Here is a 19,913-nt window from a genome sequence, read left to right as displayed (position 1 = left end):
TGAATGTGTTCACTAATGTTTTTCTCAACCTGCTCCATACACAGGAAGTGAAATTTTAATTTTTGCGTTCAGTGAACTCTGGTCAGATTTTCCTTTACTCATTACATGTCTTTATTGTTTTTTTGTTTTTCTGACACCGTGTTTTATCAACATTGTGAATCTTCGAGGATTACTACCAATGGTGTGCTATAATTGCTGAACAAATTCCAATACCATCAACGCGTCTAGAATTTCTTGTTTTCTTAAACTTTTAATTCTTTGCGAACTTTGTAAATGAAAGATCACTTGACTCTTATAAATTTACTTTGTGATGTTTTGATAGCGAATATCAGTTATATCAAAAGATATGTTTCTGTCTTGTGGCATAATGTAAGTTAATTAATTAGTTAATTAATAACCTTTGATAGTTAATTATGAATTAAATAAAAAAACATACCTTATTAGTTTCAAATAAGATTCATACTGGAAGTCATATCAACGGTTGACAAAAAGATAAATCAGTTAACACATAACATATTTTAGTTTTTCACACATAGACGAAGAAGACACCTCTATTTTATTTACATGAGACATGAAAAAGGCAATTACCTGTTAACACTCATTTGTATAAACAAAGGGGGAGAAAACTCCAAGTTATTCATTATAAATTATATGTCACCTAAACCCAAGCAAGGGGAGGCAACTCTTCACATAGAAGGACGATAACTGTTGTAATCTTCACAGTATTAAAAACCCAACCAACATTGACAAATTGGAATACATTACAGATAAAGTGCTAAGTAAAATTCAATTCTAATGGACACTCTTTTTGAGGTTGAAGGTTCAATCTTCAGTGCTGGCGATGCTAAGAATACAAGTGTAAATTAAATTTTCTATCCACTTATTGATAAAGGAATGAGAGTCTGCTACCCATGAATTAAATAAAGGGTTTCGTTTGATTAAAAAGATTTCAGTTTAAAATACACATGAAATAGGTCAACAGTTACACTCAAGATGAGAACAGTAATCTGAATAATACAAATATGAACAGATTCCTCACCCCTTGCAATTTTGTCGGATCACCATCATAGATGAATGGGCAGGGGTGATCCCCTATTTTGATGTGCACTTTTCTTCTTCCCGTTTTGTTCATTTTCACCTGATCGTCAATTTGTGAGATTTTCTCAATTATATGACAATCTCTAGATGAAACCTACAATGAATTTAATTTATAATCGGATGAGATATAAATAAAATATATATCACCCTCTTGCTTTACAATTGAGCACTATATTAATTTTTCTATCAATATGAAAAATCCACGAATACATAGATAAATATGTATTTTTAACAATGTAAATTATTTTCAAATCATATTCCAAATAAAATGTTTACTCAAAGTTGTTTACAGCTGTTTCGTCAATATTTATTTTTAGTCATACAATGTCATATCAACATATCCAAACAGTGATTTTAGAACTTTGATTCTCAAAACAAGATATGATCACAAGAATAGAGCCATTGTCAAATACTTTGGTAAAATTTGAAATTATTTCCACTGCATAATTTGAAACCCAAGAAAATGACAAGGTGTTCAGATGGTTTGTTAAAAATAAAATCGCTAGTCGCCATGTGGCAGGAGGAAATCATTCTAACCTATTTATCAATAGAGGTCAATAAGATTTCTTAAAAATAATTTTTTCAATTCTAAAAAATAAAAAATTTTTTGGACTCCTAATGGGGGGTATAACACCAATGATTTCACAATCGTTTTTATAACCACATGTCATAATAACCAACCAATGAAAAGCTTCCAAAGTTACTATAAAAAATTGTTGAATTTTGGATTCAATCAGTTCGCCGTTGTCTACGTCATGAACCTGCATTTGATTCTTCGCCGTCATCTTTGTTACTGGGAATTACATATCACTCAAGATCGAAACTGCAGTGATTCTTCACCACCATCTTTGTTCAACATAATGTCTCAACACTTAACAATGTATAGAAAAAAATTATTTTAGAAGAATTGCAAAAGCAAAGGTGGGAGGGTGGGTCCAATTTTTTTTCTCTTTTTTTACTTTCTTTTTAAGTAAACGTCGATTTTAATTGTTATTCTATTTCCAATTTATTCAAATCTACAAATTTGCATATGAATTCACATTCACACATCTATACTAAACTCTACATATTTATATATTGTGTCAGTCTGTTACCAATTTCACTCCTTAACATATATAACACAGAGCTGCAACACTGACATGACAATGTTTTGATCGCTAGTTTTTAAGTGAAGATCTCAGATGAAAAACTTGTTTTTCATTTAAGTTGTTCATCTCAAAAAAAAAAAAAAAGAAAAGAAAACTAGCATATATATATGCACATACATCTGTATGCTCGCTCTGTTGCTTGTGAGTGTATATATTTGCATATATTAATGGTAGATATATTAATGTATAAGTTTCCAGGATGGGCATTTTGAAAGAAGTAAATAAGAGGGTGCCTTTGCAAGTTGAAAGTAGAAAACATAAAATGGCCAATAAAAATTGGCCATAAAGTTACCTCATCTCCATCATAGATTTAAGCTGAGTGACTGTCATCATCTGGGCTCCTATTGATTAGATAATTTCATTATCTTAAATTTCTAATTCTGACTATTTTTGGGTGAATTATTTTTATTTCCATCTATCGGCCTTAATGAGAGACAAGTAGTACTGAAACGTGATTGTATTTATGTAAGTAATTCTAAATATTTATACATCTATATTTATAAAGTTCTACTTTGTATTAAGCAGTTTTGAAAAAAATAAAATTGATTTTAAGTTATTTTATCAATATATTTGAATTTGTTTAATGTAACTTTTTGATTTAAATTTAAAGATTGAGAGAAAGCATTTTTGAACTTAATCATGTTGCAAATATCTATGAAATACACTAATATAAACACCAAACTAGAAAAATTAGAGGATAGAAATATCTTCATCTCACAGAGCATGCAAGTCACAATCCCCCCCCAAAAAAAAAAGACAACAGCGGAGGTTGAGAAGAAGTCACAAAGAATTGTCACATGCTGATTTGAAACCCAAGGTACTAATGTTGTTCTGATCTTTAATGTGTGTATTTCTGCGACACTCTTAATAGACTTGGTTTTCACCTGATACAAACAACTTCCTCAACCATAAAACAGACATTAAAAACTACCAAGCACTCTCCCAAAACCCTCACATCCGATGCCGGTATATATTCCATCCCATGTAACAACTGTCAACAAGCGTACATAGGTGAAACACAACGAAAATTGGAATTAAGACTTAACGAGCACAGAAGAGATATAAGGAATGGTAATGCCCTAAATGCACTCTTTTGCCATTGTGCAGAACACGATCACTCATTTAATTTAGATCAAGCGAAAATTATTAAATACGTGATAGATAGAGCTAAAAGAAGACTTTTAGAATCAGCACTAATTTTGAATACTAATACTATTACGCAAAGAAATGGCTTCTACCATTTAACCCCTAGCATAGGGAAAATAATAATCAAAGAGCAAGGTATCAGGGTGGATCCTGGCTAGCCGTTTTTCTTTGAATGTTTCAGGAAAATGAGTAGTTTCGCAAAAAAAAAAAAAAAAAAAAAAAAAATGTACATATTTATTTTAATGCATTTTAAAAGTGTATATATAGACATCAAACAACCTTCCCATACGCACACATATTCGTCCTTTCCCGACATGGGTTGGATTTTAAAAAACTGTCTTTTTTCGCACGATCTATGACTTTTTCTTTTATCACATTTTTATTTCAATTATCCTGAAGATGTCCTCTGAAACAAGGACGAAACGTTGATTTTTTAATAATTTCATTCGGTTTTTTCTATTTTTTCTTTAAACATATATATATATATATATATATATATATATATATATATATATATATATATATATATAAGCCCCTTTAAAGTTGAGTCCTCTTTAGGGAATTAAGAAAAATCAGTAATCTTTATCATGAATGCAACATTCCAATCTCTGTTTAATATGTTTGTCCATCGATTTGGCATTTCTAGGCACTTAATTTCCTTTAATTGTTGGTGTATGCCAGCCAACGAAGTCAAGAGTTTGAATCTCCCGACCAGTAGTAATTATCGTTACCTACTGAAGATATGATTTTTTTTTTTTGATTTTTTTGATTTTTGAAGTAATGTTTCATTTTGTTGTTACTCCTTCCTCCTCACAAGTTGTCCTTTTTTTATTTTCTTGCAGCTCGGTTTTAAAAATGAATTTTGCTGTCTGTTCCGTTGTATCCCTCCGTGCACATATGCTCACTTTTTGTTGTTGCTTTTGTTGTTGTAATGTTGAAGTTGGTAAACATGTGTTTTCTGGTAGTAGGGCATTCAATATGAGGGGACTTCTTTGCTGGTCCTTACCACACACAAATATCTGCACTTTGTTCATCATACACTATGACACACACATATATTGAAATGAGATTTTATTAATTTGCAGGAACCAAATATTGTTTTCTATCTTTCTCTTTTTTTTTCCTCTCTTTTTTTCTCTTTTATTTGTTCCTCTTTCTCTCTTCATTTTTCTTTTAATCCTCTTTTTCACTTTTCCAACTAAAAATTTCCACTATAATGAGTGTTTTGATTTTATTACTTGTTTTAATGGTTAATGCTATTTTTGTTCCAATCCTTTATTTTATAAGAAAGAATGTGTGTGTATATATATATGTTACAAGCATACATGTTAAATAAACGCATATTGAGAAATTGGTCATCAAGTATACAAGTTTCAAAAATTTGACAACAAATTTTTAGTGTAGTTTCTGAGACAAAACAATTATCAAATCTCTTCATTTTTTTAAATTTATTTTTTATTTCTTTTTACATGTTTTTTTTTCTAGTTCAATACTTTCTATGACTTCCCGACTGACCAACATATTTACAATATTGTGAAACTTTTCATTACCAATAAGAAAACCAAATATGAAATCAAGTCGAGGTTGTTTGTTTTTCTTTTAGTACAATCATTCTACATATTATTTTTTAAATTAAAAATGGAATATAGTAGGACCCCGGGATACGGTGGCCCTAGGATCCTTTTTTTTTGTTGTTGTTCAGGTTATAGTGTGGAATACAGTGTTTTTCTGGCCCCTGGTTACAGAATTTTCCCTGTCTTACAGTGTTATTTACGATATTATTTGATTATATACATGTGTATTATATATTGTACTGTATTTTGTTACTAATTTTTAATGCCGTATCTTGAGGTTCTACTGTATTTATTATTTTAGACAATGGAAATATTTTAGATCTGTGGGTGAGATCTCTATACCAAAATAATAATCAGTTTAAGTAGGTTAAAAGAGAAAATATTTTTGTTTTAAGCATTTGCTCTAATGTTTTGTCATTGCTCAGGGCTTAAAGCACACACTGAACAATTTTGTTTTAATGAACATTGCAGTTATTTGCAAGACGATATCATCATAAACCTGAATAATGCTCATTATATTGTGATTTAAAATAAAATTTAAAAATGAATGTAAAAGCTTCGAATATTTTTATTTCATTAGAGAAATCAGGCATTGGCAATTAGGCAAGTAAGCAACATAAAAACGTTTGAGAGAAGGGAAATCTTCAGGCTAAATGCATAAAGGATTATAGTTAAGCAGTGTGCAGTTTTTGAGTTTAATAGCCCTCTTGCTACCTATTCGTTTCCTGCAACGAATAACTTTTACTTCATTTGTTTAAAAAAAAAGATTTAGGCGTTTTTCACTTCCTAGTTGACCGAACAAAGACTTTGCCTCTAGAGATTCTTGGTAATTACAATTTACTTGACTATCATCATTTTGTATGTTTCTACTTTGCACGCAAGTACCTTATCTTTACTGTTATAAAGAAGTCACTTTGTGTGTAAGTTCCTCCCTAATAGGTTTCGAAACAAATGAGCCTATCTTTTGCAAATTTCACACAAAGCTACTTTATATGTCTGGCAGTGTTCTTAGATATGTTTTGTACAGAAATTCTTCCGATAATTATCGAAAATCAAAAAAATCCGATCCTAAAAATAGTCGTTCTTTCTTATAGATAAAAAAGAATTTATACAGGGGAAAATGTTTAGGTTGCACCAGCAAGGGAGATAATAAAATCTTAAAAAATAATTTCTTCCTAGAAAACACCCCCAGATTTGTTGACATCTGGAAACATAGTTCAGTGGTAGAGCATGATCCCATGTTAAAGCTTGGGTGTACCTCACCATTTTATTTTAATTTTTTCTCATCAATGAATTCAATTTATGATAAAAGAAGAGGTACCATTTATAATTGACACAAATTATTTCTTCGTTTGCATATTTTAAAACTAAACATTAATCAGAAGTGATTTTTCCAGAGCATTCATCGTCAAGCCCAAATATCAGCTGACATGATATTGTAAACAAACACAGACGGAATTTGATGAACGATATTATCATTATTATTTTTTTAATTATTCCACCAGGCAAATTATTCCTCGTAACATATAATATTCAATAGAGGATTGATTCCATAATTGATTCTATAATACATACACGATTTGCATAAATTAAAATGTTTAAGCTTATTGTATGAAAGAGAAATGCCGGGCGTCCAGCTAGTTAGTTGGTTTGATATTTTCCTTAGCTTTTTATTTAGTTTTGAGTTACATTAACGTTTTTAGATTGCAATTAAGTTTTTGTATTGAGCATATTTGAAGTAAATATAAAAATAAGAAAAGTTAATTAAATATAAAAGTCCACTGTTAAGAAGCACCAAGAAAATGTAATTTAAAGCATGATGGTTAGGACTGGACGATGCAGCACCTATATTCAATAAATAAACAAACACTGCACTGAACTACACCATAGTAAGTCAGAAAATAAAATGTATTGTCTAAAAGAAAAAAATCCTGATGAGAGCTTTGTTATAAACCGAAAATTCGAAACTTTAAGTAAACCAATGTTTATTTAAAAAATTAAAAAAAATAGCACACGTGGCTGATCTTCTAACCGTCATGTTAGGTTATATATATATATATATATATATATATATATATATATATATATATATAAGCTCAGTGGTTAAAAGCAGAGCTTTCATATTAGAAATTAGATTGACAGTAGATTACAAAATTGATGACTTTATAATCATTTTCTCATATATATATATATATATATATATATATATATATATATAATTCTTTGGACCTTGCTTGCTTGCATCTTGTACTCGACGATCAGGTGATTCATTCTTTTAAAAGACAGGTAAATTTATATGTACCTCTCTCTCTCTCTCTCTCTCTCTCTCTCTCTCTCTCTCTCTATATATATATATATATATATATATATATATATATATATATATATATATATATATATATATATGCATATAGCTCAGAGGCTAAGGAGGGTGGAGAGTTGTATGATTTAGTTTCATGTTTCATATATGTGGAATGTGTGGGTAAGCAAGGAAACCAATTAATTAGATATATTGGCTCGGTAACTAAAAACAAAATCGCATCACATTTCATACCAGGTGATTCAAAGCTGGTAACCTGCTTGTTCCCCTTCTTCCTCTTTGTTTTCTTCTGTCTTCCCCTCTCTTTTTATACTCTTGTTCTCTTCCTCATTACCCAGCTGGTACCAACAAATATGAACCCCACCCTCACCCCACCATCGCTCACATACCCTATGCACATTTCTTCCATATTTTTCTGTATCTTCTCACTTTTCCCGCCTTTTTTCTCTGTATAAAATTTCACTACAATAAAATTTGAATTGTGGATGACTAAGACTGGACTAAAAGTCAAATCAAAATATCAGACTTGTATGTTTCTGCGTTAATATTTTCAATCCGTTTGTTTCCTTTTTGATCTTATTTTAACAATTTCATTTTTTTTTCAGTAATTTACTTTCCTTTAACAAACTTATCCTTTTCACACGCTCATGCATAAATATTGGTTGTGTCGGAAAATTAGAGCTTGTAGTTTGATGTATACTAGACAATCATAGTATTCTCATATGTAATTCCAGCTCAATTATAAATAGAAATATTTTTTATATAACAAACGTCCACCAATTTTATAGACATGATGAATCTTCAGGAATACAAAAAAAAAAAAAAAACTACTTTAGCATATTTAAAAAAACTACTTTAGCATATTTAAAAAAACTACTTTAGCATATTAAAAAAAATACTTTAGCATATTTAAAAAAGTACATTGTGATACACAAGTGTTGTGTTCGTCTTTGTCCCAGAAAATGTATTCGTTATTTACGAACCTATTGCATTTCATGAATATTTTCGTAATATGCAACAAAACCGAAGTAAGTCCATACGAGTTCTTTAAATTCAAATATTTAAAAGAAAAACATTTTTTTTTCTTATTTAACTTTAGAAGTGATAAAAAATGAGCTACAAATATTACTTTTTGAAAATTATTAAAGCAGTTTCTTTAGCAAAGAGAAAATCCTTTTGAAGGGAAATTATAAATATTAGTATTCGAAAATCTGATGAACTGATGAATAATGAATGAATTCAAAAGACTGAGAAAAAAACAACAAAAAAACATTTGAAATTTTTATAATTTTTCCACATGGACATTCTGGAAAAAACAAAACAAAAAAAACTGAAAAATTTGAATTTAAAAGCCTAACATTCACTTCTGCTTTGTTGCATATTATAAATATGTTCAATCGATAACAATATATTTGATTATTTTCGCAATTAATCACACACACGCATAATTTTGATTTTATTAATTTAATGATTGTTAATTCAAATCTCTTTTTAATTGTTATTCTCTTATTGTAATGATTATTTTTGTTTTAGCCTGTTGTTATAATTATCTTTTGTTTTAATGTGTTTTTACTTTATTCTATTTGTTTTATTAATATTCTTTTTTTTTTTTTATTTATGCTCTCTGATTTCTTTACAATCATTTCCTGTTGTTTTGGATTTTTCCCCACTGGCGTATCAAATGCTTTATTGCAATGTGTATAAAAATTGGCCACAATTGCTAGCGTTTTCAATTTGCCTTCAAGTTAATTGCGATACAAAAAATTGGCGAATTTATCATGAACTGGTTGGTTTTGCAACGTTTGCTACTCTGAATATTTGAAACGTTAAATATGAATAATAAACATTTCATTCATAACTTTGTAATAACGATCTGTCGCATTTATTCACCTAAATAAATGTCAACATTTTGATAATTTCAATGCAAATTTATCTCCTAAATGTAAACATGAAAACTGGAGAAACCAGAAGAAATCAGTTTGCCTTTTCACTTGCAATTTAGAAATAGATCGCAACTTGTAAAAATCAAGTCAGTCCCTCTAAAGAAAAGAATATTTGAAAACAAATGCTTAACATTTGTTCAGGAAATCAAATAATATTGCAAAACAGAACTAATTGTAGTATTAAAATAAAAACATTAAAAAATTGCAATGTAAGATATAGCGACAGTGTAAAAGTATCGATACAGATTTAATTTAATATCTTTTTTTTTTTAAGAAGCCATTTTTTTATTTTTATATAGATATATTTTTTAACCAAATTGTTTATTTGGATCTGCCACCATCAAGAGATCTTTCTTTTCTTTTTCTTCATCACTCCTATTAGTATTTTCATTACTAATATTAAAAATACAAAAACAGAATACTATTTAAAAAAAAAAAAAAATGTTTAAAAAAATTTTTCCACATGAATTAATGCAAAAGTTATTTTTTTCATTTATCACATCTACATTATTGTCAGAACGGCTCAATGTTATTGAAATAATACAAAATCGTCTGTTGAGATACTGTATATATAGGAGAAAAACAAAGACTAAGAACACATCTATTTTTATGCCTAATTAACAATTATTTTCTAAACAGTTAATAATAAATGCTTGATGTTATTCATTTTATTGTCCACATCTTTAAAGAATGGGAAGTAATAATAAAACAAGTATAAATTTACATATTTTACAAGTTTATTATATTCAAATATTACAACAAAGATTAGTTTATGAAAGTCCATTAAGTCATATAATAGTAAGAATAAAGCTGTAAAATAGAAGTTTACAATTAGATTTTATTATTCAACAAAAAACCCCAAAACTGGTGTGTTAGGTAATCCTTAATCCATGGAGTTTCAAAGAATGTTAATTCTTCTCATCAGAGGAAAACTGTTAACAAAATAATGAGATAGGAATGCTAGATATTAGCATTCCTATGCATTTGCTGGTTACTGCATCAGATTAAACTTAATATTTTATGAGTTTTAGTCATAAAATATAAAAAATATAAGAATCTTAATATGAAAACAATTCATGCGAAGAGTTCTTTCAGAAATATTTGAGGAAAAAGTCAATTAGATGTATGTAGGTACATATATAAGAGCACGTATGTACATATATAGATCCATAGGTATATATTTCATCCAGAGTTCAAGATTAATGATGAAAAAAAAAAAAAAAAATCAACTGTATATAAAGGAAAGTCCACTGTAATGGAGATTATTAGTTGTAGGTGAAAAAAAAAAAAAAAAAAAAAAAAAACAACAAAGGTGCGCGTCTAAGTAATCTATCTATATATATAAAAGCAAAAATGTATGTGTGTATGTATGTTCGGTTTTCCTCGATGTCCACGAAAGGCTTCTTTCAGAGAAGCGCTTGCTCGGTTCACAACTTCTTAAAACTTTTTATATCATCTATAAATTGTAATATCTCAGAATTACCCACGGCGCTTGCCTGTCTATTTAATTTTATTGACTTTTAAACGTTAATTATTCCACATTTCCCGCATCGGCACGCGTTACATTCGGTTTAAAAAAAGCGAAACTCGACTCTAATCACAGGCCGAAAGCCAGTTTGTTCAATGTCGACTTCGTCATATCAGATTGTAGCTTTCATTTCGCTCCTCCTAATAAACAGGGAGCTGGTTTTTAAAAACAAACAACCCGATTTATTCAAAACTGTCCCGCACAAAATCGTAACTGCTGAATACCTATCGCCGTCACGTCAATCAAAAACACGCACCTGTTTGTTTTGTTAACACTTTACTATTTTCCAACTGCGCTTCGTCAACGCTTCGGGGTTTTTTCACATACTCCGAAAAACACCCGGGCAACACCGGGTACGCCTCGCTAGTATATATATAAAAGCGAAAATGTATGTATGTTTGTGTGTCTGCTAAAAACTTTTGACCGCCGGAACAAAAATTCACAAACTTGGTATCATATTAAAGCCCCACCCTCCGGACGAAAAATTAGCCCGAAAGGACCATCAGAAGTGCGTCAACTGATCGATTTTCTGCAGGGGGGGGGGGTCCCAAAAAAGTGACATTTTAATGTTAAACATTACATATTTTTAAATCGATTTATAACTGCCCCCAAAAATACGGGCGCCAACTCTTCTACATAAAGTATACACGGGGCCGTTTATTTTGGGTCAACTTGTATTTAAAACCCGCTGAGTCATGTCATGTGATCTTGACGTCAGCCAGCTCTAATGGCAGTCTGAATTTAAAAAAACATGTTATCGGTAAAAAAAAAAATTAACCCTTCACAAGCTAAACTATGAACTTCTACGCTATGGCAACGTTACCAAAGTTATTAGCACATTCAAAATAGTTAGATACGATAGTTAAACGAAAAATAACCAGCCAAACATGTGAAGTAAGTAAGAAAAAAAAAAAAAAAAATGCTTCCAAAAAATATTAACGATCAAAGTTTTTAAAAATAAAAACAGCCAGATGCCATTTTCCAGTCTTTCTAACTATATCGAGAACTTCCCATTTTCCATGACGTCATACACATGTTAAAACATGTCTTCTTTCACGTGTTCTGGAAATGCGTGTCCAAAACTTAAAAAACGGTCTTCTCGTGATGATGAGCAGTTCTACGCATGCGCCAGATGACATCATGACCTGATTTACTTTAAATAGTTGAAAACCTGAACAAATTTCATGTACGTTGCGTTAGCTTAGTTGATTAGTGGGTTGGTTCATTATCTAAACGTTTTGGGTTCGAATCGTGGTGTGAGATGTCTTTTTTTTTTTTTCTCAATTTTTTAAATTTAAGTATTGAACCAGTGTTATTTAAGCCATTTTTCACATAACATACGTTTTTCTGTTTTTTTTTGTTTTTGTTTTTTACTTCGCTTATCCACCCCCGACCACACACCAAAAATACCCGACTACCCAACGATTTTTTAAATTTTAATATCAAAACAGGCTTATTTAAGTCATTTTTCATGTGTTCGTTTTCTGTTTTCATCGTTCGTTTGCCTTACGTTGGTTTTTTTTTTTTTCGATGTTTTGATTTACCCCCCTCCCTCCCCGCTTAAGTTTTAACGTTGTTTTCTTTTTTACTTTGCTTATAACAAACAAATCTGGTCATTGACGTCGTCGTCATCGTCATGCTTGACGACTTCTGTGCGTGCACCTATCAATTTAAACATTTTTCAGTAACTCATTCTGGCTGGCCGATTTTATTTTCAAACTTCGCCTCAGCGCTTCGGGTTCGATCCCCCCCCCGGTTTCTTTTTTTATTTAACACCACACACACCTTCAAACACCCGGGCAACGCCCGGTACCCCCGCTAGTCCAAGTTGAAAATCCGCCGTCAGAAAAAGGAGTTTAAAATATTGAAGACTGCCAAATTAATACTTCCATATTGTCCAGAGAAGATATGATTTGTGGGGAAAAAGTGAAGAAAGCAGACTAGAAACTGGGTCACACATTACCATAGCAATGAGGCCAGACGGGCGGAAGCGACGTAGACAATGAGTTTATATCTTCTGCAAACGATGTCTAGAGAATAAAAGGAAATCTTGGGGATTTTTTGTAAGAAAGTTTAAAAGATTATTGGAAATATTAATAATGCTAATAATATCAGTGTTAATAATAAAAATAATAATATTAACTATAAAAATAATTAAAATAAAAATAATCGTAATAGTAGTAGTAATAATAATTTAAAAACATTTAAGCTTAAAGAAATTAAAAATATAGAAATAATAAATGTGATATTAATATTAATGATAATTGTAATAATATTAATAATAACACTAGCAACAATAAAAATGGTTATAACAATAATGAAAAAAAAAATAACAGCATAAGCATATTTATGAAAATATAGGGAAAAATATTTAAAAAAACAACATAAAATATATATTGGTAATAGACATACCAAGATATATCAATGGATAAAAGTTAGGATAATAGAAAATATTAGGATCATAATAAGAAAATTTTAAAATATAATTAAACTAATAGGCATATAATAGTTTCGGTTATAAAATAGAAGTACTAGCAGTAGTGACGTTCAAGATGATAATTATGATAATAATAATAATAATAATAATAATAATAATAATAATCAGTTTTGCAAGACGAGCAAGTGCTTGAGCTGATATCGTTCTTGTTTTTTTTTTCTTTTTATAGAAAAAATTTGTTCACTATCAACACAAAACATGGAGAAGGGAAAAACAATATCAGCTGCCGAGAGTGCTCTATTAATGTATTAGGGGCTTTATATATGAAAATGGCAAAACATTTTGTATCTTTTTTATATTTAATCATAAAAATAAATATTATTCATGGTAAAAGTTTATAAATATTTTTACCATAAATAATAATAAAAAGTTGTATATTTTGTTTTTAATTTAGATATATTTTCATTTTAAATTATTTTATTATAAGAGTTGTTTTTTTAATTAGAATATTTCTGCAATAAAAAATTTTTTTTTAGCATATGTTTGTCAAAAAATATTTTGAAATTGTTTTATTTCTATTTTTAATTATTACAAGACTATCATTGGTTGCTTATTTGTGATATGCATTATTAAATATCGTTTTCTTCACTCTTTCTATCTTTTTCTTCTCTCCCTCTCTTTGTTCTATCTTTTACTTTCTCCGTTTTTCACTCCCTTAACCCTCTCTTTCTCTTTCAACCCCTTTCTCTTTCTATTCCCTATCTTATCCTTGCTCTCTCTTATCCCTTCACCTTTTCTCTCTTTTATCCCCTCTCTCTGTCAGCTACACCCTCTCTCTTTGTCAGCCCCACCCCTTCTCTTTGTCAGCCCCCCCTCTCTCTATTAACCCTGACCCTAACTCCCTCTTTCTTAATCTTCTTATCTTACCACATACCTCCTTCTCTTTCTCTCATCCCGTCTCTTTCACGTTCTCTTTTTCCTTACTCTCTATCTCCTCTAACTGCTGACTTCTTTTTACAAGATAACTACATAGTTTCGTGACATTAACTAATGACCACCGATCAAACCATTGATCTTTCAATAAGAAATCATCAGGTCAATTATTTTGACCTGAATGATTTCTATAAATGAAAATACATTTCATTCTTGACCAAAGCAAAAATCATGCGAATATATTCTTTTTCAAATATTTCCATAAAATTATCAAAATGAATATTTTGTCATACAAAAACTGGAACATCCAAGGAGTTTGTGATTCAAATACAGTCTTTATTTTATTGATTCTCAATTAAAATATGGCTGTTCAAAATAAAATAGAAAAACTTGTATACTTATCAAGGAAAAATATTCATGTGCTCTAAAAATATACAGTAAATTTTTCAAGTAGGATTTGAATAAATTATTTTAATTTTTTTTCTATGGCCTCCAACATAATGTCTAACCAGCTTGTCATAGTTGTCTCCGTTCTTCTAATACAAAGATAACACACTGGCTTTTTGTTCGAAGTTTGTGAACTCCAAATAGTAGATTGATTTTATGTATTATTAAAATTCGACTAGATAATTTTCCATAATTTTTGGTATACGCCAATATTTTTCACTGATAATTAAATATGTTTTCCTGTTATTTTATTTTGAACTGCCATTTTGACTCAAAAATATGGACCGAAAATATGTGGGATGTCTTCACATTAATATACATAGTAAACAGAATATTTGCATTAAAGTTGATTGCTGTTTCTTAATTTCTTTAAAGAGTGTTCAACTTAATTTCTTAAAGGAGTTTATTACTACATTTAAAAAAATAAATAAATATTAACAATTCCAGGCACTAGTGTTTCATGCCTGGACTATCATCAGTGTACGAAATAATTACTGCTGGTCGTTAGATTCAAAGCCACCTTTCACTTCATAAACTGATTTAATGAATTTTTTAAAAATTTACCAAATTTTTTTCAAATAGTATGCTCATAAACTTACAAGGGAAATCATTTAAATCTAAACTATTTTTTTTTTTTAAATAATAGATTTATGGTAAAGATATTTAAATTATAATAGATTTATTGTAAAGATATTTAAATTATAATAGATTTATGGTAAAGATATTTAAATTATAATAGATTTATGGTAAAGATATTTAAATTATAATAGATTTATGGTAAAGATATTTAAATTATAATAGATTTATGGTAAAGATATTTAAATTATAATAGATTTATGGTAAAGATATTTAAATTATAATAGATTTATGGTAAAGATATTTAAATTATAATAGATTTATGGTAAAGATATTTAAATTATAATAGATTTATGGTAAAGATATTTAAATTATAATAGATTTATGGTAAAGATATTTAAATTATAATAGATTTATGGTAAAGATATTTAAATTATAATAGATCTATGGTAAAGATATTTAAATTATAGATTTGAAAAGAATGAGCTAACTTAACAGCCACCGGATGATTATTTTTTTTTGCTTGGCGTTAATAAAATTTGCAATCTCTGCCATCCAACCATAATTGGTCAAATAAACTTTAGTTGATGCCTGACTTGTCCACCAAGGTTCACTCATGAATGTCTAACAGTCGTTTTTTTTTGTCGTTCAATGATATGCTCTGAATGTGCACCTCTGTATTGCAAGCACACTGGGATGTGGTGAGCGAAACTGTTAACAACTATCACACACTGGACCCTTTTAGTACTGCCCAGATTTTGACCGAGTTCAAGAATAGTCTGAGATTGTTTTGATAGATATTATTTTTGAGATCCTGCCACAGATAAAAATTTTGTTGAAGGATGTTTGTGTTCAGTGAGTGTGAAGCTCTTTCAGGATCAAACCTCTTACTGATGGAATGATCACCAAAGTATCCTTGCATGTCATTGAACGATGTTGAAACAAAAATTAAGTTTGTTATTGAAACTGAAGTTTATTTATACCAAATATTGTTGGGTTGTAGAAAGGATTATGAATTTATGAATGAGAAAAGATTATTAAAATAAAACTGTTCACATTTTATTTATCAATGATTCCATGGATGACATTTTACTTTTTTTTTTGGGGGGGGGGGTCACTATATATATATATATATGTATTTTACTATAATAAGTAAATACCTACAGACACTAGTGTTTCACCCTTTCGGGAATCTTCAGTGCAGGGTGTCACGATAACACCAATCGATAGATTTGAACCTGGCGACACAAGTCATCTCTGGCTTCATTAGCAAGGACTGTATCATTTCGGCTATTGTTAACCACGTGAAATAATGTTGAATTTAAACATTTTATTTTTAAATGTTTTTTATGCCAGTCAGTGATCTAATCATTATATGATGATTTATGCATAAGAGCTATATATATATATATATATATATATATATATATATATACCAAAGATTAGACATTACATGGTTCACAAGGGTTCATACGCCATTGAACATACTAATCTAAGCGAGCCAACTTTTCTCTTTTTCTTGTCTCCTACATCCAAACAAATTATATTGCCACTGACATTCAAGGTTTTTGTTCACATTACATTCAAATGCTTGTACTGTTGGGAAAGCAAGGATTGATAGTAATAGAAATTGTTGCACACACTTTAACTTCTATTTTATTTTTATGGCCTGGCTAATGCCAGATAACCATGCTAGTTAATGAATAAAAAAAGAAAAAAATGTTTAAATATGTCTTAATCTCCATCTTGGAAATCTTTGTATGCTCCACAACCACTACCTTGAATTCTTGCCATAGCTCCCCTTTGCTGATCTGTGAATTTTGTCTCACCCTCCCTGTATATTGCCACCTCCTCCTGCTCCTACTTATCTCATGTTTTTTCCTCCAATGTCTTTAAGTATTTTTCAACCTGTAATTAGCTTTTATTTATTTCTTAGATAAAAATAATGAATTTTGGACGATGTGATGATTTATTTCTTTAAAAAGTATCGTTAAATTAAAAATTAAATGAAATTTCAAATTTGTTGACATAAAATTACTTTTGTTTTTATTTCAGATTCTTGATTCCGCTGCTACTGACCTTCTTCGGACAGGAGCTCCTTATTCACCTCTCCATCTGGCAGTAAGTTTATTTTATTTCTTTTTGTAACAAGATTTCACTCAATCAATCGAAACAAATTTTTAGGATGAGTCCATGAATGTTTATGCAACTGTAGTTGTCTTTCAATTCATTTCACAATTTTATGTAAACTAGTTTTAGTAGTTGCCAATCAGGAGTGAGCCAGGATAGTTTGCGCAGGACGCTAACATTATAAATGTTCAGTGTTTGAAAGTGCACTAAAAGAGAGTAGATCAAAGTAGGATCATCTTTGATCAGGTCATCGTGCTGAAGAGAGTAGATCAAAGTAGGATCATCTTTGATCAGGTCATCGTGCTGAAGAGAGTAGATCAAAGTAGGATCATCTTTGATCAGGTCATCGTGCTGAAGAGAAGATCAAAGTAGGATCATCTTTGATCAGGTCATCGTGCTGAAGAGAGTAGATCAAAGTACGATCATCTTTGATCAAGTCATCGTGCTGAAGAGAGTATAAAAGACCTGGAACTTTAGTGATCTACGTCGCAAAATTACTGACAACACCCTCCAGCACCCCACTATTGTGTATATGTTTGAATTTTATATCTATCAACTTGATACAAAACCGCTTTACATTATTGAGTGATATATTAATATGAAATAAATTTTGGGTCTAAGTAATAAAGCAACAACTTTTAAACAAAGTCAACTTCATTCATCGGCATAGTGAAGGAGACCAATTCCAACACTTCTAACAATTTGATGCTTTTTTTTGTTTTGTTTTTGTTGACTTTGGCTTTTCGATAGCACTTCTTCATTGGAAACAAATCTCCAGAATATTCTTTTGAGGTTTTCAAACAACCAGTAGTCACTAGGGGGTCAGATCTGCTGAATAGGGTGTGTGCAGAAACAAATCAAAGTGTTATTGATCTAGTTTTACAATTGACTTGTGACGCGTCTTTTTGGTGATTTCTTCCTTAAATCACATCACTATTCATGGATCCTCTCTTTTCAAGGTAAACATTAAACAAAATATCTTGCTTACCCTGTCAGTAGGGCCACAAATTTGCCAACTGCAACAACATGTAGAGGTGGTGTATCCTACCTAAAAGCAGGGCCACCAGTAGTTAGCAACTCATGTCTTAAGATTGGGTCCTGGTAGCTGAACAGTTCATGTCTTGGTTGCATAAATGGTCAAGTGACTTGCAGCATTCTATTTACTTCGACTAATTGGAAAGTCAGAAAGGTCCGATCAAATCCATTGATTACATCATTCTCTAGTATCTGTAAGTTCGTCCACAAATGTATTATTGGTCCCCCGATTTATCTGAGAGAGACCTATGTTTTTAGTGGCTTCCGTGCGTCCATTAGTCCGGACTATTGCCATTAGTTTTTCTTGAAATTTTGCCACAAATTGTATTTCATTAAATATATATGTGCACAGTAAAAAAATTTTTTTACAAAAATTCCCGTTGTTCCCCCAGGAGCTCAAAAGAGGTCAAAAATGCCCAAAAATAACACATTTTACCCCATAACTTTTGATCCATCCATTAGGTTTTTTTTTTAAACTTGGTCAAAATGTGGAGCCCATTGTTCTTAATATAAATCCAATATGGATGACCCTGGCAAAATTCTGGTTTGCGTCCCCAGGGATATCAGTGCTAAAAACGCCTCTTTTTGTGTCTCTTTTTTCATATTTCTCAACGAAAACTTGATATGTCTGACTATGTAGTGGTTTTTCACGGTGGTCAACTCAAATATACGTATGTTAAGGCCTGAAACTGCACCGTTATCCATTTACACTGGGATTTGGCGTCCCCAGGGGCTCAAAAATGCTCCAAAATGGCCAAAAATTACGCTTTTTGCCCCATAGTGTTTGATTCATCGATTAGATTTTCCTGAAACTTGGTCAAAATGTGGAGGCTATTGTTCTTAATATAAATTAAATATGGGTGACCCTGACAAAATTCTGGTTTGCATCCCTCTGGAACTTTTAGGGCTAAAAAAACATGCCTTTTTGGAGCTCTTTTTTCTTAAGAACTTGATATGTATACCTATATAGTAGTTTTCCATGGTGCTGAATTCAAATATACATGTCTTTAAGGCGTGAAACTGCATTGATTGTCCATTTTCACTGGGATTCAGCATTCCCAGGAGCTCAAAAGGGGTCACAAATGCCCCAAATTTGTAAAAAAAAGACACCTTTTGCCCCATCATCTTTTGCTCCATCCATTAGATTTTTCTGAAACTTGTGAAAATGTGAAGGCAACGTTGGCCCTTCATACTTCTCATATTCATCATTTCTTCACTATTTTCTGTGGCGTTATCTCACATGCAGCACAAGAGGAGGACCACACACATGTGGCTTGTTCTATCCGATTCATTTAAAAATCAAAACTTTTTCCTTTTTTTTCTCTCAAATAGATACTAGAAGATAGTGGCTGAAGGTTAGTTGTGTTCGGAACCAATACCATTTCTCTCTGTAAAATTGCCTTTAAAGAGTAATGTTTTCTAAGAGCAGTATTTTCTTGGGAGTAGTGTTTTCTGAGAGTAATAGAGAGTTGTTGTGCTGTTTATAAAAAAAATAAAAACATTCCAAAAATAGTGTTTTCTATGAGTGATGTTCCCATTCTCACTGAAATTTTCTAAGAATAATGTATTTGATATTTTCTATAAGGATAAAATAATTA

General features: G+C 30.5%; 1 protein-coding gene across 11 annotated transcripts in view; it reads left to right on the top strand.

The window, feature by feature from the left end:
• LOC145263676 (uncharacterized) overlaps positions 1-19,913 on the top strand; it is a 514,716-nt gene that overhangs the window by 318,696 nt on the left and 176,107 nt on the right. For all 11 annotated transcript variants that reach the window (XM_080120559.1, XM_080120558.1, XM_080120561.1 and 8 more), the window contains one exon: positions 17,206-17,271. In XM_080120559.1, the coding sequence (XP_079976685.1) occupies positions 17,206-17,271 (66 nt within the window). The remainder of the gene's footprint in view (positions 1-17,205; positions 17,272-19,913) is intronic.

This window comes from Euprymna scolopes, chromosome 39, assembly GCF_053919585.1.
Source record: "Euprymna scolopes isolate OS-2025 chromosome 39, ASM5391958v1, whole genome shotgun sequence".
In the NCBI taxonomy this organism is placed as follows: Eukaryota; Metazoa; Mollusca; class Cephalopoda; order Sepiida; family Sepiolidae; genus Euprymna; species Euprymna scolopes.
Note: the sequence above shows the minus strand (reverse complement) of the source record. Positions and strands in the feature narration are given on the sequence as shown.